General features: G+C 34.0%; 1 protein-coding gene across 3 annotated transcripts in view; it reads right to left on the bottom strand.

Moving 5' to 3' along the window:
• Positions 1-360: 360 nt before the first annotated feature.
• Positions 361-20,851, bottom strand: part of TNPO1 (transportin 1) — a 56,890-nt gene continuing 36,399 nt past the window's right edge. The window contains exons 14-25 of one of the 3 annotated variants that reach the window (XM_054652210.2): positions 19,646-19,817; positions 18,316-18,402; positions 17,426-17,533; positions 17,092-17,250; positions 16,912-16,999; positions 15,893-15,991; positions 15,585-15,680; positions 12,736-12,811; positions 11,846-11,945; positions 10,400-10,474; positions 7,513-7,655; positions 361-6,011 (exon numbers count right to left, since the gene is read on the bottom strand). In XM_054652210.2, coding sequence (XP_054508185.1) covers positions 7,548-7,655; positions 10,400-10,474; positions 11,846-11,945; positions 12,736-12,811; positions 15,585-15,680; positions 15,893-15,991; positions 16,912-16,999; positions 17,092-17,250; positions 17,426-17,533; positions 18,316-18,402; positions 19,646-19,817 — 1,168 coding nt within the window. In that variant the 3' untranslated portion in view covers positions 361-6,011; positions 7,513-7,547. Of the gene's footprint in view, positions 6,012-7,512; positions 7,656-10,399; positions 10,475-11,845; positions 11,946-12,573; positions 12,647-12,735; positions 12,812-15,584; positions 15,681-15,892; positions 15,992-16,911; positions 17,000-17,091; positions 17,251-17,425; positions 17,534-18,315; positions 18,403-19,645; positions 19,818-20,851 lie in introns of those variants that run through there. The other 2 variants (XR_013180185.1, XR_013180186.1) reach the window with 2 other exon arrangements.

Genomic DNA, 20,851 nt, shown 5'->3' with positions numbered 1-20,851 from the left:
AATTTTTCTCCACTTTCCCATTTGGTCAGGCTTAGCAAGTATCAACTGTTTCAAGAAACATAGTTAATGTAACATTTCTCAATAGCAAAGCAGTTATAGTTATCACCCAACATGTTATAATTTCAATCCACCTAAACCTCCTTTTTCATATATTGATCAACCCTCAAGCAGCGTGAAGTATCTAAACTAAGCTAACATCAAGTTATCTGAAGACCATTCTCTTTCAGATAAAACAAAAATCCTTAATTCAGAGATACTAGAATCTACACATGTGAATTAGAAGAGTGTACTACTGGGTCAGGCAAAACATAAATTGAACAATAAATTTCAATCATTCATCAAAAATTGGAATGCAACATCTATATTTCAACAACTTTATTAACATAGTCAAGCAGTGATTAACATTCACATCTATTATGTCACATCATACAAATGTAAATACAAAATTACTACAGTACAATATATATTCTCTGCATGATCCAAAATATTTGGTGGCCCCAAAAACTCTTTTAAAATTCAGCAGCTTATCAAAAATTAAAACCATATTCTATTAAAATGAAGTTCTGTTAGCACATAGGCAGACTTCAAGAAATATCACTCAATTTAGTAAGTACAGTTTGAGAGGTTGCAGGAGGATATGTTTGAAGGAAACATTCCAACATTGTGGCAGATACAGAAACATAAGATTTAAAGCTTTCAAGCAAAACTTACACAACCTAAGTTGTCAGCAGAAAGATCTGGTCTCCCTTCATTTAAAACTGTTTTGTGTAATTCACCCAATTAAAAATTTTAGAAGTCTCTAGTATCACTAAGTCAGACAATGTACAACATAACTATCTCTTTACACAAAAAAGATACTACACTGCAGATTTCAACAGCCAAATAAACCTCCTTATACCTCCTTATATGTTTTATTCTCATTGCTGTCCTCACAAAAAACACTCAAACCTTGTTAATTTTGTTGCTCACTCAAAATAAGGAAGTGGATACCTAAAGTGAAAGTAGCACAACATAACAAATTTATAGAAAAATGATACTATACTGTAAGTGCTGAATTCTTTGAGATATGGATTTGGCTTACTTAAAACATACTGTAACACCACACAGGGATTCATCCTATAGAGTCATCTCAAACTTCCCTCATTTACGTACATTCAAGCGAGTGAATATCACTATTTTAGCAGAATATACAAGGCAAGTAAGAAGAGTACTTGCCTCAGTTCCCCATTTAAAACTGGCCTGCTCCAACTGTTAAGTGCAAAGAGCAAGCATCAGTGGCAAATAAAATGTAGTTTCTAGTGGAGAATACATAGAAGACTGATGGATACAAATCATCCTGGAGAATGCATAGGTGAGTGAAATACATTGCTACTGAACAAGCTTTATTTATTTACGGTGAGGTTATGTAATATTATACACAAATATATGTGCAAACTACATCAGCATCTATCTGAGATTAACTGCAGGATGTTTTGCCATTTCACCGCAGAGTTTAACCTTCATCTAAGATAAAAAGTCACACTTTAGACCCTATATAAAAGTTTTCTGTCATCCTCATGAAAGAGCTAGTATGGAAGCAGTTAGTGTTAAGTTACAACTTCTTTCTTTGAAAATATCTGAAACAAAAATTTCCAATTTAATGTTGCATTTAAAGCATTTTTAAAGTAATAATTCAGCTGTTTGAATATGGATGCATTCTCCTTAAGGGAAGAACGTTTTTACACCTTATCTGTTAATACATTCAATATGAATAATATAGGTGAAGCAAAAGTCATTATTGTCCCACAGTAGAAGATTAATTTAGAGTAAGTTTAAGACAAGAGGAGCTGCCTAAATGAAATACATAAACTGATAAAACTACAACACATTTTTATATGCATGTGTTCTGAACAAAAAGGGTACAAGAGTATTCACCTGAGATAAAGCTAGTATTTGAATATTTCTAAGTAGCATTGAGTTTTGCTTGAGGAAAGCCACTTTAAGATTTAAAATATACATTTTACTATTATACAATATATGCAGTTTAAGTAATTAAGACTGATGCTAACATGAAAGTCCTAAAAAAAAATCACAGTGTGTATCAATATTATTAGTCACAAAATTTATGCTACTTCATATTTTAAAAATTATAATGATTACAAATTTTAACCTATTCTTCTAAAAGTGATCTTCTGAGTACAAGCTTCAAGAACCAATGAACTAAAGCATAAGAATTAGTTTCTTACAATTTAAATATATACATACTCACTGATTAAGAAAATAATCAAACTTTGGAAAAAAAATACAAAACTGATTACTTTTGCTTGCGCTGGTTAAAATAATGAACTAGTCTGTTTTCTAAAATAAAATGAGCGGTTTCCTGACTGTGTTATGAAAAAAATTTAATATTGAACTTCACTTAAGACTAATTTAACAGCAATTTTGAACTGCCAAAAAGATGCATTTATAAGGATTTTAAATACACTTTCTGTTACCAACTTAGGTTGATCAGCAGCTTTTTTTCACTCTCAGAATCCTTCAAAAAGGGAAACTCAAAACAGGAAAAAGGCATATATAAAAACAGTAAACACTGACCTCCTGAGGTTCCTACAACAAAATTATTCAAGTAGAAAAATCTACACCATTACATAGCAGCGGCTATTTCTGTAGTTTAGCACACTAACAGCACTTTTTCAGTGTGTAAGGAGCAAATGAAGTAAGCCGTGCTTTTAGCATGCCAAGAGGCAGAAACACTGGAATGTAACAAAGACAAACTCACAATTCTACCAGAACATCCAGTCAACATTCAAGAACTGTCAAGACTACACCACAAGAATTAAGATGCTTTTTATATATCCCATGATGCAATAATTCAATTTTAAATATTAATGCTGTTTCAGAACTTCTCTTACCTCACATTACACCCTAAAAGGATTCTGCAAATCTCTGCACTATATTATGCATTAGGAATATGGTTTACTTGCTTTAAAATATACCATGAGAGAACTTATTGATACAAAACACTATTTTGTGTATTCCTGTACTAGTTATTCCTGCCCTTTTAAATTATTTTCCTTGTTGTCAAAACAGATGAGTTCATATCTGTACAAGTATGTGTTAAAACAAATATGTACAAAAGTGGCATCCTAAGCTAATCCAAGGTGAGGTGGAGTGGTTTTATTTGGTTAAAGGGGCTTTCTGAAATTTAAGAAGTTTTTAGTTGTTTATGCTACTGTTTATTTTAGTTGTTATGCTACTGTATGATTTGGGTAGATTTTCTATTCTACAAACTTTTTAATGTCATTTCTCTGAAACTCTTCCTTAATGTTCAAACACACTTAAAATTAAAGCAAGTTTGGGTCTAAAATAATATAGCACCTTGCTAAATGTTGGGCAGGGATGTTCCCTTTCAAATTAAATTTTTTAAATTGAATTTTACTAATTTTTATCAGAATTATTAGTTGAGAAGGTATTTTTGGTTTGTTATCAAAGTAATGTAACTTGAAAGCAAGTTACCACATGCAATTTTGATCAAATTGAATGAATACTATGTACTGGCATTATCAAATATATTTCATACAATACATGTCCAAACTATGCTTCAGGTATAATCCATTAAAATTTGCAAAGCCAAAAAAAACCCAGGGGGGTGGGGGGGCGGTGGATGGGAACAGGACATAAAACATGCATGTGATCATGCACTGAAAAAGAAAAAAGTCTAAACTCTTTAAACAGCATTTTAAAGTTCACACTCACACAGCTCAAACTTCAGTGCAATAGCTAAATCATTCAACAGTCAAAGAACAGAACCATGCAAAGAAGAGCAAGTTCTTAAAAAAGCCCCAACCAAAAAAAACCTCAAACCAAACAAAACCAAAATCAAACCAAACAAAAAATAACAAAAAAAACCACCCCAAAATCCCAAACCAAAACAAAGAATAAAAAAACCACAAGCCCCTCCAAGATCCCCCAAAATACACAAAAAAACCCCAAAAACCAACTAACCAACCAAAGGAAAAAAACCTACAAAAAATAAAAATAAAAAAAAAAGAAAAACAAAAAAGAAAAACACCCCCCCCCCCCCCAAAAACAAACAAAACCAAAAAAACCCCCACAAAAAACCAGAAAACACCAACTAAACCGAAAACTGTTATCCAGTATCCATTCTGCAATGCAAAGGTGAGAAACTAAATCTACAAAAAGGCTGTTATGGCTTAATTTGTTTTGCAGATTAATAATGCAGCACTTGAAAAATGGAAAGGTGTGGCTTCACCTCTGACCAGCAGAGCTAAAAATCTCTCCATTTTCCTTTATCATCATGGGATACTCTTTAGGCAATCTAAATTAATAAAGACTTGCCACTTTCAGATGGACACAAGATCAAGTGTACCAGTTAGGATTTCACATTCACAGTACATAAGAAAATACACATGGAAGGAAAAGTAAAGCGTTAACTTAACAAGGATTTATTCACAGGAATACATGTAAGTAGAGAAAAAAAAAACACAACAGAAAAGCTAAACAAATGAAATGAAGAGGATCCAAACCAACTTTCACTCTGTAGCTTTAAACTTGCACCCTTGTGCATTTAACTACATCACAAAGGGCCACCAACATGCGCCGATACAGTGTAGATACCCTGCATTACATCCATTAACTTAAACATCTCTTAAGATCATGCTTTGAACAAAAAGAAAGCGTAGAAGATAATACGTTGAGTGGGAATAAACACAAATATAGCAATCTTGTCATCAACTTCTACAATTGTCTTTACGTGCCAACTAACACTTATGCAGCCTTTAACGGGTCTTACCATGTAACTCATTTTAGAGATTCTGATAAATCACTAGTATATAACCATGCAGAAAGCACATCACACTGACAGCACAGAGGCAAATATTTTGCACAGCTATATCAGCTTTCCACATTGTGCAGGTTACACACAATACAATATCAATCTTAATCTTAACAGATCCTAAAAAGGTATTTCAAGGCCTAATTGTTAACTACAGTACTTTATATCTATATTCTTAATAAAAATAAATTCCACTGAATCTTAAAAGGAATTTTAAATGCAGGGCTATATTGAATTGGTAAACTGCAACACAAAACTGGCGCAACATAGGTAAATGTATACCAATTTCACTCTATGTGATGCAAGCATGCTACTTTCCCACTAATTAAAATTACTTCTGATCACTATGAGCCAGAACGCATGCCTGAACCTTAAACTGCAAGTTAGGAATAATGCCTTACTCTAGAAATCAAAACTAACAAAGTACAATAATAAAATCATATCCACTACCTTGGTTGTTTCTCTTAACGTAAAAATTAAGATGTCAATCTTTCCTTTGCAGTGTACCTCTCCTTACCCCAAAAATGAAAGGAGTGACTTATTTGGCAGCTAGCAGGTTGCTTCATTTTGTCCAAGTTAACCTTTATTATTTTATGATGGGGTTTCTATACTGTACACTGCAAGTGCCTGTACCTAATACAGACACAAGCTGCATTTTAACTGACTAACTTCGTTTGTGTAGTTCTTCATTAACATGCAAATATCTAGGAATCCCCAAGCAGGATGAAATAATGTAGAAAACCCTTACTTAAAAAAACAGAAAACAAAAAAGAAAGCCTTTTACTGTTTGTGACCCCCATTCTTAGGTTTCCTTTATTGTGCGCAAAATATTTTTCCTCTTTACGTATCCCTATGGTTCAATTATATGGTTTCTTATTTTGGTACAAATCCCCACAATATTCCAGAATGTGCTGTTTTGTGACTAGATTCTTTTTTTTTTCTTCTTCACATCCAGTGCAGAGGTGTAATAGGAGACAGATTTCCACCCACAAAGGCTCCAGATGTTAAAACATTTCCCAACATCGACTTAATACAGTGACGGCAACACCTCCCTCCCGCCCCTCCCAGTAGGGTTGGGATTGTACTGTATTCCCTACTGGTTTACCCTTCCCCCCAGTAAAGGGTAACATTTTCCCTGGGTGCAGAGGCTCCCTCATAGTCTCCCAGACTGAAGGACCTGTAAAGGGAAAAGATAATGGTATAATTAAATCTTACCTGGAACCTCTGGCAGATAGATACATAAACAAGAGTCTTTTTCAAGCACTAAGTGCCAACCTCTAACTTAAAAATGAATTTATGCCTAATGATCCCTTTTAAGTCTGCTAAGAAACCAGCCCATCTGTATCAGATAAAATACTATTCTGAAACAACAATATATATGCTTTCAAACTACATTGACAATTCCAGTATTATGTTAAACTTAGATTTAAGACAAAAGCACCCTACATATTCTAACCAGTTTTTCAATTTTTAGCACAAAATTATGAGGTAGTTATGACATTGAAAAAGAATATTAAACATATCTGCACCTGACCTAGCAGCTTCTCTTCTCAGTGGATTAAACAAGATAGCCAAACCTTCTCTGCAGTTGAAACTGAGAACAATGGCAGATTTTATCACTTTTGTTTTCTTTTCATCAGGAAGAGAAAACATCCTCATGTCAGAACTAAAACGCTCTCATTGATAAGTATGTAGCTGTTTAATTTTTAATCCAATGTTCCGATCAAACATGCAATTTTATGACACTGACTTTGAAAAAAATCTTAGGCTGAATTTTAAACAGTTGTCCATTCCAACACTAAACAGAACTGCATGACTCACTCTCAGAATTTTAATACAAAAATTCTACTAAAAGCATCAAATTTGTATAGAGACTAAAAGAATAAACTTAATTCTCTCTTTTTTGGGGTAATATAATAATCTCTTCACAGTATCACACATGGGAAATTTGCTTTATACAGCATACACAGGTAGCATACAAAGCAAGGTGGTATAGAAATAGAGGTACTCTGGAATGCATTTTCACTGTTCTTTGTCAAAGCTGAATCATTCTCCACACACAAGCGTCTAACACTTCTGAGTTGACACACAAAATGGAACATGGCAATAATAAACACATATCAGACTCCCCCAAGCATCAAGCTTTACAGGTACATTAGTTATTAGCATAGCATTCTTTATTCAGTGGAAAGATCATTTAGTATGTAGTTAGGAGGCCATTAGACTTCTCATAGCTAGTGTGTTAACAAACTTGCTTTCTTATTCTAGGAGAGTATTCTCTCTTAGACCACATCTGTCATCTATTAATTCACAACATATAAGGTAGCCTGTGTCTTTAGTACGATGACTTGAGGATCATATTCATCACTTTGCTTATTAAACTTGAACCAGCAGTTTGTCATACCTATACTTTCAACTTTCTTGATAAACTAATGTGTGTATCATAGACTCAGTTTTTCTTTCTTTCTTTCTTTCTCTCTCTGTAACAATAGAAAAAATGAGACAAATGCTTTTGCTACAATCCCCATCATTTAGGTATATTATCATCCCTTCTTTCTTTCCTTCATATACAAAGTAGAAGCTTAGCAATTCTAGACTGATGAAGTAATGATGTTTCATATGATGCAAACAGGGAGGAAGTCCCAGTTCTCTCTGGCAAGCAAGACTCATGTGCTTACCTCTAATTATGGGACTGCAGCTACAGTGCATGAGGTTAAACTCCATAGTAAGCTGCAAGGCGCTCTTTTAAGGGAAGAGGAAACTGGTCAGAGAAACGCCTCCAATTCTCATCCCCAACTTGATTTTTAAATCCATGAAGAATCTACAAATGAGAAAGGAGAAGTCAAAATAAGGAAAAAATAGAGGCTAAATTATTTAGTAGCCTCATATGCTGTAAGCCACAAACTGCTGAGTAGTACATGCGGCAATTCGAATTCTCCAATATCATATTGAAATGCTACAAAGAAGCAAAGAAGTAGAGCAAGGTCTTTCTAATGTGCTTCTTTAAAGGTGACATAAAGAATACAGTTACCCAAAGAAAGTAGTGTATGTATATGTATTTATATATATTTTTAATAGGTAACTTAAAACCTAGGGTTAAGCCATTTCAGAATGTTTAATTATAATTGTTTCAATTCGCTTTTCATCCATCCATCCATCCATCCATCCATCCATCCATCCATCCATCCATCCATCCATCCATCCATCCATCCATCCATCCATCCATCCATCCATCCATCTTATCGACATATATTTAAAGACTACTGCGTTCACATTTATTTTTTACCAGATGTGAAGTATGTTGTGGGAAGTTGAGTTAAATGGCAGCCAGCTTTTGATAGAATGAATACCTGTCAATTTCTAGCACAAATATAAAATGTTTAAGAACTCTGTTTTCTGCATGGAACCCCTAAGACAACTTCACTAAAAATGAAGCTCTTAAAACCTTCTTTGTTTTGAAATAACAGGGATCCACAGTCAATGGCATTCAAAATCCAGTGAAAAAGGAAAACAAATAATCTACAGGTTTCTGTTTGGACTGTTTGATATAATAAACCACCTGAAAATGGAATTATGCTATTAAAAAAAAAACTTAGTATGTTATCTCTCAAAACAGCAAGTAAAACCAAAACATTAAAAAGGACAAAAGCAGAAAGAATTACTGTTCCTCATAGAAAATTATACCAAGAAAATCTAAAGTTTTGTTTTCCCTTTTTACACTCAGTGTCAAAAATTGTGGAACAGTCTGTCATGAACACATCCTCAAATAAAAGGCAATGTCAAAATTCAGGCTCATGGTAACAAGTTCAACACAAGACTGTCAAGCAGATCTGTTTTTAAACAGATGTAGTGGTAATGGCATTACATGCAACCAGTTAACTCACTGCTTTTCTCCCTCCCACAAGCAGGCTTTCCTAAACCCAAATGGTTTCCCATTAACCAGCTGAAAAATCTAAGAATGCTCAGTGATAGACAAAAGGTTATGAGTCAGATTTTAACACTGGCAGCTCATCTATCCATGCTCTTGAAAGCTTCTTCTCTTGCAGTTCTAGTACTAAAGAATAAATAAATTTTAAAGAAAATTCGAAAACTTGGACAAATCCAGTTTATTTCCCTTGTTCCTGAAGTCATAATTACTGTTTGAAAACATCTACTTGGACTACAGCAATCACATATTCATAAAGAAGTTGTCTAAAAACCCTGTGGGTTATCACTGAAGAAAACTTTGTCTCCTTTTCTGTAAGGCAAATCCCACAAAACTACTTTAAAATTGCTTGCTTAAAAAAGCAAGGATCTCCTTTTGCCAAGTGACCAAGAACCACTCTGTTTAGATTTGAATGCATTGTTTCCCAAATGGATCACTTGAAAAGAATCAGAAAAAGAGGAATTTAACCTGCTGAAGGATTGGTGCAAAAACATGCAGTGAGACTGCTTTGGGCAATCATCACAGACTTTATCCAGGACCCTCTTTTAAGTTGTAATTGCTGTTTCATTCTGCTGATGTTAGAATACTCATAGCTGCACCTTGTCTAGATCTAATGTTCCTTGGAAGGAAGACAGTTATCTGAGAGACTAACTAGGACAGCAAGATTTCTGCCTTTGATCTTAAAGATGGGATAGAGAAGTTCTAGCTTCTGATTTGATGCTCACACATGTCATTAATTGAAGAAGTGCCAATACCAATCCATGAGCCTAATAAGTACTTAAGAATATGCTCCGTTTTTTCTTTAAGAATATCATGAACCTTACTTTTGACATAGAACTTCCTGAAAATGGGGATTTCACTTTAGAGCTTGTGAGGTAAATCACTTTCTCTCTCTCTCTTTTTTTTTTTTTTAATTTAAGACACTAGTGCCAAAATACAGCGTAGCGCATTCTGGGTAAGGCTTTTTTGTTTTTTACTTTTTTGGTTTTTGTATTGAGTTTGTTTTTTACTAACTCAATACAAGGCAAACAGTCCTTTAGTTTAAATTTTTAAATTCTACTGATGCTTTGCCTAGGGATAAGCAAATTCACATACCTATTCTTGGGTATAACTGCATGTTAGTTTCTTGGAACTTACTCAACCAAGAGGGATTCTGAGGAGGATTAAGCAATCTCTTATTTTCAGCAGGAGTTATGAGAAACAAGATACGACTAGGATATTTTTAATTTGAAACTTATGTATGTCTCCAAAATAAAGTAGCCATCTTTGTGGCAAAAAACAGTCTTGAACCATAAAAATCTCATTTCCTGAAAAAAAAGTCTTACATGTAGCATAAACTTGCCTGTTTTTCCAAATGCAGGAAAAACATAGTAGGCTGGAAAGCTGTTTGAGGATCATTATCCCTTCAAAAAACACAAGTGAACTTTGCAACTATTTAAAAAAATTTGGAATAATCCAAATGCATATAAGAAGACACAGGTTAAAAAAAGAAGTCAGGATTTTCATGTTGCTTTGTCTCCATGACCACAAACACAGTAACTGCTAGAAAGCACTTTTACTTGAAAGTGAAACAGAAAGAAAGAAACCAGAGGATGTAAAACAGCCACCACTAGGATATACTATTATCTTAGCAACCTTACCTTACAGAACATCTCTCGAAGATCATCTTTTGGGCTAATCCATGATGCAACAGCATCACAAAAAAAAATAAAGTCCTACAAGATTAAACAATCATATAGGTTAGAAACCTCAATTTATACATCTGAAAACAATGCTTGATGTTCATTCTGTGAAGTGGATGGTCTTTGATCCTAATTTACAACTGCTTTTGCTTTTATGCATTTATTTTCCACTTAATTCAGACAACAATAAATTACTGCATGCCTAAATGTTCAGCTACAGAAATTGCTGAGTATCTCAAATTAAACCACAGTGAAAACAACCATAACTCTCCCCTCTGCACCACACTAGTATAACTTTAATTCTTTCAGTACGCCTACAAATGCAATATCTACTTCCTTTACTCACATGCAACAAATGTATCTCTCATACATTTCCCGTTAGGGAAAAGAATCTGTTTTATTCCTTAAAAGTAATTTTTTCCTGGGACACAGAGAACATTTATCATAGAGGTTCAAAACTAAAGCCACTTCAAAATCCCTATACCCCATTCATCTGCTGTCATGCATTACCTCCTCCTACACCAACAGAATACCAGTGTTTAAAAATAATGTTGCTAATGCAAGAAATAGGAACTGAGGATGATTAGAGAGAAAAGATGAGTTAATGAAATGGGTCCTTATTTAGCCCCTCTCTGTAAGCTACATGAATGAACAGACAATAGAAGTCTGAATTGTAAAGTACAGAATAAGGCCTAAATGAAATGAACCGCACATTTCAGAACAAGGCAAATGTTCAATTCTTATGTTTCAGGAAGAAGAATTTCAGGCAGAGAAAAGGGAAAGATCAATTTTGTTTTCCTCTTAAAAAGTATTACATTGATACAGCTTTACTTTAGAGATGTGGAGACTAAAGATCAAGTCATATTCTATTCTTCAATTTTACCATTTCTTTTAAAGAGATGCATGTTCATCGTTACATGGACTCCTGGAAAAATTGATCCAAAGTTGAAACAGAATATTCCCTACCCAAGTGTTAAGAACAAAGGGGTGGTTACTAGTTTTGTTCTCTTTCTTGTTCTAAAAACCTAGGTTACATGTGGAAAATGGGTCTAAGGATGTCAACTTTTACCTTATATTTGCATACAGATCCTGACCACAACCTGACAGAAGTATCAAAATACAGTTATTTTAATTGAAGTTCATTATTTACATATTCATTGCAAGTAAAAGACAAAAATTCATTTTAACAGTACTTCTCCCCTTTTCCTTTTAGATGACAATTAATGAAGGATTATGACACACATCATTCACAATATAAACATTTTGGGCTTCTTGACTTCAAAATAAAGCTACATCATGTACTGCAGGGAATCTCTTCAAAGCAAACTTTTTCATGCTCCATATATAGCTTTCACTAAATTTCACATAAGTAAAGAAAAGTTAGCATCTATTAATGCATCTTACTTGGACTACTCCACTGGGGTTGACCGTAATCATGGTACATATCCCACGGAATGCTGAATCCTTTTCCTCATTGTCTCTTATGTTTCGCAGAGAGGTGCACCTAACAAATTAGAAAGCAAAACTTAGATCACTCTTACTTTTCTTCAACCAAGTCAAAACTAGATGACAGTATCTGATGGAATAAGTCACACTGATAAGATGATCTGAAACACAATTTTTAACACTTAGAAAAACACTTGTTGCACAGTTTTTACTAGCATAATACCATTAGGCATCACCTCCAGAATCTGGCTTTTTGTTATACTGTAGTCAGAAAGTGTGACCTCTATTCCATTAAATACAAAAGAAACATGTATCTGAAATACTTATAGAAACTATCATTATTAGAAGCGGAACATAAAATACTGTCACAGTATGAATTATGTCAGATACCACTTACAGAACAGTTATTGAACTTTTACAGCAGCAAGCAAGCTATTTTATACGTAACAAATCTATAAACATATATTCCTTACAGCATTTCAAGCCTCAGACTGAATTTTAGGTAATGCACAGTTTAAATTTTACAATATTTGCATGCATTGTATTGTCATTCTGGTGGATTTTAAAATGCTCTTTCATAGTCAAGCTTTAACACAGCAAGCATGTGACAATCTTATCCCATGCATAAATTAGTCGTTAGCCACAACATAAAGAATACATGACGGTGCTACTAAAAACTCACAAACCTGATAGGACAAGATTAGTCACATGGTTGGCAATGATTAAGGATTGAGATTTTGTAACCAACTGAAAATATATCTAAAAGTGAGATAGAGAGAAGAAAGAAAGAAAGAAAGAAAGAGAGTGAAGAAAAATGAATTAAAAAAAAAAGATTGAATAATACACACCAGGGTCTTATAAACTGCTGTAGCATGGGGGCCACCTCTTGAGGACAAACGTAACCAAGACGACCAATTGTTATTGCTAAGGTAACGCAATCACGGTTATACACCACCAAACGCCAACCAAGACATGAGCAAATGAGGGGGGAGGAGAAAAAATAAAGAAAAAACAACAAATAACTCAGAAACAGAAACCAACAGAATCTGTGTATGATAATAAACATAAGATTTCACCAGTGCTGTTTATTACCACCCCCTAAATAAGAGGCAGCAACATATATGGTATACTCTCCAAGGTAAAAGAAAAAATTAAAGAAGTATGAGAGAACACCAAAAACACAATTTTAAATTCAAAGGCTCTCTGATGTAAGCAGTCATTCGGTCCCTCTTTAGAGTAATCATTTACGGTAAATTTACCTCTGCACATTTGAAGTTTTTATTGAAATGTACTATAATGGATATTTTTTTACAAAGGAAATTAATAATTTTCAGTATTAGTATCAAGTATTCTAAACATTTTATTTTATCCAATATTTAGAATTCAAGGTTTCTATAGACCTAATCTTTTAGTAAAAATACATTTCCAAATACTTTTACATAGAATATATTGTGGTCTGTCTGAAAATCCTAAGTGGATGGAACACTTCTCAAATGTTTATGTCTTCTTCATAATCTCACAAAGAATTTAATTAAAAATGGTTGCTAACTCAAAGCAACTGACTGCAGAACATTAATTCTTTAATCCTAGTACTTCTCCTGCTCACAAAAGTTTTCTTCATAAGATGTTCAAGAATCTGACGTCTGATACCAAAGCATGAGGACACACAGAAAGCAAAATTGCTTCACCACATGATCAGGTAGTTTGGTTCTTTGTTCCAAGGGACAGACCAAAGAAAGTATCATTATGCAAATGTGTTTTAATGGTGTTTGCTCAACTCACGAAAGATTAATCTTTAGAAAAAGGAGAGGGTGGGGAATAATGTATCAGAATTACTTGAAGCAAAATACATGAATAATACTAAAATCCAGCAGATTTGTATGAAGCGGAAAAAGGAAACCTATGTTCAAGGGACATACTATGCAACACTCTAATTAACAGGCATTTGTGAACAGTTTCATGAAACATGCAATAAAGCAGATGATGCTTTCTCAAATAAAAGTTTGGTGTAGGATATACTAGCAGTCTCAAACATGTTAATTTCATGTGATGCAGCTCACTGTTAATGTACTCAATTTTTTGGTATTACTCAATTTTCACAGTGTCTAGAATTTTTTAGCATCTTACAAAACTTCACTGAAGTTCAAATGAAAATACAATTTTAAGTTTTATCTGTAAATTCTTACAGCTACAGCCTGAACAAGGAACAAAAATCTCTGTTGAAGGGTGTTTTCACAATTGTTTTAATAATTAATTACACAGCAAGCTACAGCAAAACCAGTACTATTCTTGCACATAGTAGTGGCACACAACAAAATATCCCACAACAAACTTATAATAAGTACACCACACTCAACATTTATTTGCAGTTATCCATCCACATTTAAAATAACTATTAGGATAATTGAAAAAAAAAATTAATGTTCAGATGCTTCCAAAAATTCTCTTAATGATGGAAGCATACATACATTTAAAACTATTGGATGCCTCTCAGTTACAGGTATTACACATCCATCAGTGCAGAGGAGGGGAATCAGGGCAGGGTTAAGAAAATCTTATATGGTTACACTAGTACAGTATTATACTGTTACACTATTCCATGGTGTATTTCACATCTAGGTATTTGATTCAAAATTTTCTTTTCAAAAATAGTCCCTATGATATGCTGTAAAACTAGGTAAATTTTCCTTCAAGTTCACCTTCCATACTAAATGAGATAGAGGGGCAGAGAAAGTGCAGCTTTTATGTTTAGAGAATACAGAAAGAAAAAAATGCTTTGAAAAATCTCTCTCCAAATTATATCTTACTCTGCTCAAAAATATAACTGAACCATTGTACTTGCATCATATTCAATCATGTCAGATATAGCAACTAAACTGTCATTTTCTTACAAGATGTTTTTCAAACAGAAGGGAAAAAATCCTCAATTAGTAAAATAGTAAACAATAAACCCATCACATTATCTATAATTTTTTTGATCAAGTATGGAAGGTGCTTTTCATACCAGAACAAGCCCTCTATGAATGCAAAAGAAACAAGCCTCAGAAACTCCAATTCAGTAAGGCATTTGGGAATTACTCCCAATTTGGAATGCAAAGTCAGAACATAAAATATGCATGCCATTATTTGAATTCTTTTCAGGAATTTGCTACTAAGTGACCAGGTAACAGAAATTAAACATTATTTCAGTTATGCTGTGGTAAAACTGCCATCACAGATCTAGATTTTTGTGTATGATATTGTAAGTTTATCCTGCAATAAAAATGCACTTTTTTGTAAATTCAAAGAGTTCATTGTTTTATATAGCCAATTACATTTTTTCCAACACTAGACATATATATACAGTACACGTGTAAGGACATGCATACATCAAAATCAGTGAGAAATTAAGTTTTAAGTGTTACTGCATACATTTGTCATATTTCATACATAAATAAAACTGGAAGAATGATTAAATAGATGAGAAATAGATATAATAAATGTTATAAAAGGAGAAAGCAATTAGAATCTAGATATATGATTTGCTGCAAGACTGAGACTTGTAAGAGCTTGTGCAAAACAGAGCTGCTTTTGCTTATAAAAGCCAAGTACATAACAAAATCAGTTCTGGTGTGGTTCCCCTATGCAATTTCAAAAAATAATTTTTAAAAAAAATCTTTTAATTCCCTTCACCGTGTACAGGTTATTTTTTGGGTACCTGTGTTCTCTAACAACGTCTTTGGTGTGTTGGGTCTGTTAATTATTTCTACAAGCTGGTGCAAGACCATTGGAATATAAGGCTGCATTTCTATACCTGAAAAAAACAATTAAAAAAAATCAGAAGAAAATGACCATTAATATACATAATGTAAACAGAACATGTATATGTAACTTACTAACAAGGACAAAGATCACAAATGTAATTTAAATAGTAATGTAAAGGTATCACTTAAAAAAAAATTCACCCAAAACACCCAGACAAATAATTCCAAATGTGCGGAGATTAAAAAAAAAATTAAATCTTACCCATCTGGATAGAGATTTCTCCGATTGCCCAGGTGGCATTGTTACACACAGAAATGAACTCAGGGTTTAGGTTGGTTCCCAAAATTGGCATGAAATCAGCTAGAAAGAACAACAGTTTGAAAACTCATCATACAATACAACCATCTCGTCCCATTACTTTAGGATTATGGGGGGGCAGGGGAGGAAGGGATATTTAAGAAAAAGATAATGTAAGCTTATTTAAATACTTGGAAAGTGTTACATTCAGATTATTTAGAACCTAAGCAGATTGAAACTCAAATATTTTCAAATTATGCTTCTAGAATCTTCCTTAAAGAGTTTATCTTTATGTAACTTTTATGTAGAAATCTTCTCTCCTTCCCTTTCTCAGGTGAGAGGAGAGAGAGGAAGAGAAGAAAAAAACCACATCTACAAGCACTAGTTTTATCATGACTGAACATCCCCCAAATCACTAGGATAACCATGTATTCAGCTACCCCTGAAAAAACAACAAAGACTAGAAGGCAATTACATCTTTGATTAAATTTTAAGAAAAGTGAGTCAAAAAGGTCACCCTAACATCTGTCAAATAATTTTAAATTCCAAGCCTATCCAAACACTCATTTGGCAAGTGCATCTCAACAGTATCTGTGGGAAGAAAGACCAAACATTGTGGAAGTGTACCACTGATGCTACTTTCCACAGAACTAAAAAAAAAAAAGCAGAAAAACAAAGTAAAACCTTATTCTCTACCCCATTTTTGGATTTATAGTAGACATATTTTAACTTAAAAATAAATTGAAGTAGAAAAAAAGAGTATAAAAATAAAGAAGAAAAATGAACTTTCGCACCGTCCACAAAAATAGGAACATATTTTCTTAACATACAATTAAAGGGGCAAAAGACTACAGACTTTTGCAGAAAATTACCATGTATCACACCATAAAAAGGCAACCCACAGAACAGGGAGCATAACAATGGCTAATACAACCTCTTAGTCATTTGAAAAATAAGTTAATAAACATGTAAAAGAAACATACCGATGCAAGGTTTAACATGCTGAAAACATGCCTTTGTCAGGTCACCTAACAATGCAAAAGAACTCTGCCGTACCTCAGGCATTTTGTCCTAAAAAGAGGAAGAAAAAAGTTACAATTCTAGAAGAGTTTCTGATTCTCTGAATAAAGGAAATGTGTAGATCAGATAGCTTATCATCTCACCTGCATGCATTGATACATTAATGTCAGGATATTGCTGCGAGCCACTAGCTGTTCAATGTTGCCTCCAAGTCCTTCAGCTAAACCACTGAGTAAATCAAGAGCCACAATCATGAAATCTTTATCTGGAGCCTCATATTGGTCTGGCTGAGCATTATGCAACTGCAACAAATAAGTATACATTTTCAAAATTATCCTAGATTTTCTCAGGAGTACGATAAAAAAGCTGCAGAACTGCACCTTCATGCAGATATTCAATTCCCCAGCACATCTCTAATTTTACATAGTTAACACTTTGGTTTAGCAAAGTAACATTGGAATAGTTATAGCAAAATACCATGGCTTGTGCAAGTGTCTTCTGCACCAGATTTACACAGCGCTGGTACACAGGTTCACAGTATGGAAGAAAGCCAGATTGCAAGGCAGTAGCAACTGACGACAGGCACTGGAATTAAAAAAAATGGAGAGAGAGAAAGCAGTCACTACTTTTCTTCACATGCCTGAAGAGTCTTTTACTTGGGAGGGGGAATTTGGAACTTAGTATTTTAAGTACACCAACATGTAACTGATTAAGCAAAGACAACCTAGAAAGGCGGTATTGATTTAGCTGAGCCAAGGCAACTATCAGCAAGTTGTTACTTGCTCCTGCATACACCTGTTGAGAAAATTTCTCAGCAGCAGCATCTTCTTAAGAGTTAGCCAAGAAAATGCATACAAAACCAGTTACAAGAGTTCAGACAGCACTTACACTAAGATGCAGTATCTTGACCATAAACAACCCCTAATATAACCTAAGAGTTACAAAACTAATTTTTCTAGAGGTGTTTTCCTCTAGAGGTGCTTCACACTCACCAAGTAGAGAGCATTAAACTACATGGCCTGGTTCATACCTTCAGCTTGTCTGACAATAGTTTTAATGAAGGGATGAAGGGAGAGCAAGGAGAGAGAAGACAAGAACAAAAGGAGGATAGAATCCTTTTTTTGTAAAAGAATCCTATCAAAGAAAACACCCCAAAATGGCAGAAAAAACCCCTACATTATTTCTGCTAAACCTAAGGATATTTATTCAGTCATAAAATTTTCTTACCACAGTCAGAATATTTTTTCCCTAATGGAAAATAGCTAAAAATGTCTGCTTTTATAGTCATATTTCATAGGAGGAACACTTTATTTAAAAAAATAGTTTCTAGAAAACTTTATAAAAAATATTCACATTTTAACACTTACCTCTAATAAAGGGAAGAGATCTTTATCTTCATCCTTCAGCATGTTCCACTTCTGGATTAATGGAGGCATTAGCATCTGAATATATTCCTGTTTAGGATGAAAATGCTGCTAAAACACTTTACTGCATACTATTCTATTTCGAAGTTAAAAAAGAACTGAGATATATTCTATTTTTTCAAATAAAGGAACAAACAGGTGTACTGTAATTCAATCACTGTTGCAATTCATAGAAATATTTTAATACGAGATTTTAAAATTTGCATTTGGCATTTTTTCCTAAAGCACATAAGTACCTTTACAAAGGGAATCTCTTCCTCCAGTTTTGGTTTTAGCATACCTGCCCAGGTTATCTATCTGATTGCCACAAGGCGTGCAGGAAACATTTTTATATTTACATTGTGGCTCTACATGTGCCATCTGCTATTCTCAACCATCTTCTACTGCCCTGATGCTACAACCCTATATCCATGACCACAAGTTCTGAAACTCTTTCCTCAAACTAACAATCCACAAAGAAAGTAATTTCCTATCCCTGGAGAAGGAGGCACTTCTGGAGGGTGTAAAGCTGGATTCCTTGCCACTGCACAGCCACAGTCACAAGGACACTAAGCAAGGCATCTCTAAAGTGCTGTTGCTTGCAGAAGGTATCAAAGAGGTGACTGATTTTGCTATGTCTAAAGGTACAAAATTCTAACTGACTAAAGAAAATCCCACCCTCATCAGGAGCTGCCATTTAGCTTCCTCCTGGTACTGTAAAATATCGAGGTTGCCAGGCTCAGAGAGAGACTGAAAAACAGGTCCTTTGCTGGTGTGGGGTCCAGATGGCAAGTAAAATGGAAACAACAAAAAATAGTTTTTTTCTAGGGCATATATGTAATTTGAAGCACTATAGAGAAATAAAACAAGTCTCAATAACCATCATAAGATGCAAATACATGACATGTACATCTTCTACTAATTAATACATGTACACTAAAAAAACCCCACCACATTTGCCTGTGTATTATCCGTGCTCTGTCCAAATGGGGTATCTACAGTGTTATCTCCTCTAAGATAAAAAAAAAACTTGAAGCATGTAGAAAACCATGATGAACAGCACATTTCACAACAAATCACACACTTTTGCCTGTTTACTCAAAATGGCAAATATTTGTGTAGTGGGAGAATTACGTGAAGTCTATGTATTTTATCTGTAAGCATGTAGTACTAATAAAAGGTACACGGAAATATCAGCATTTCTAGTTTATAACATCTAAAGCACACTACAAAAAACACTGAACAAGTTTTTAAAATATCATAAGTCCTTCTACAGAACATAAGGTATACTCACTGGTTTATTTAGATGATGTCCTACAGAATCTGCTAGAGTTCCTATAGCATCATAAAGAATGAGCAGGTTTTTATGCTGGTATTTACTAAATGCGAAGACCAAAGTGTCAAGTATATATGCAAGATAAGGAACAAGCTCTGTACAAGCCTCCTCTTCTAGAGTAGCAAAGGCACTGAAGGACAATAAAACAGGTTAGTACCTTGGAAATAATGAAGCAAGACAACCCCCAAATGCCCTACTTAACCTCTATCTGTTTAAACATAAAGCTGGATTTAAGTCCTCAAATTCATGTAAAATATACTTCCAAAAAAAGGTAGTACTTAAATAACTTTGATCTTTTTTAACAAAATCACCCGTAAGGATCCAGCTCTTACATTGTGAAGAACAAAATTTTAAAGTATTGCCATAAAATTCCTTAGGGAGTCCCCCACTTAAAAGAAAAGCATTAGCCAAAAAGTTACAATATACTAACTAAAATAGAAGGAACCACAACAAAAGCTGATTATTTAAGTTAAAAATGGACCACTATCTTTAATGTACACAGTAGCTGCACCTAGACATTTTGATGCTGCTGCGCTGGTACAATGCAAACATCACCTTGTACTGTCAGTTGTTCATGACACAGAAAATACATAGAAAGACATGGAAAACTAAAAGCAAATACAGACGATGAACAGTTTTAGCTGCTCTTGGTCAAAGTACACATCATGACATCATGGAAACTTTTCAGCTTGTCTATCCGTGTTTCAGCAGCAGCATTAAGGAAAACCACCCAAAATGAAACAAAATAAAAAAAAATCCCCCCCACAGCAGACACACTGCTTCAGAGAAACATTAAGGAAAGGAAAGAATTATTGAGCTATTGAAGATATACTGGTCTAGCTCTCTCAACAAGATTATTATTAGCTAGTCTCTGCACTAAAATGCATGCACCACTGCATAAGATGAAAACTCCACTGTGTGCTACCAAATACAGAAATGCAGTTTTTTTAACAAAAGAGAACTGTGAACTCTAAATAGCTAGTTTTCTTACTCTATTTATTGAATTATTTATTTTTTATTTTTTTATTCTGAAGTATTCTTTCAGAAAGGCACAAAACTTGAGCAGGAAAATAAATGTATTTCAGTAAAATATCATTCTGTGTGTCACCAACTAAAGAAGCAGTTTCTCGAAAGTACAGAAGTGAATGTTAGACATCTGTTACC

Source organism: Agelaius phoeniceus, chromosome Z (assembly GCF_051311805.1).
Source record: "Agelaius phoeniceus isolate bAgePho1 chromosome Z, bAgePho1.hap1, whole genome shotgun sequence".
NCBI classification, from domain to species: Eukaryota; Metazoa; Chordata; class Aves; order Passeriformes; family Icteridae; genus Agelaius; species Agelaius phoeniceus.
This window is presented reverse-complemented; position numbering and strand designations above follow the sequence as displayed.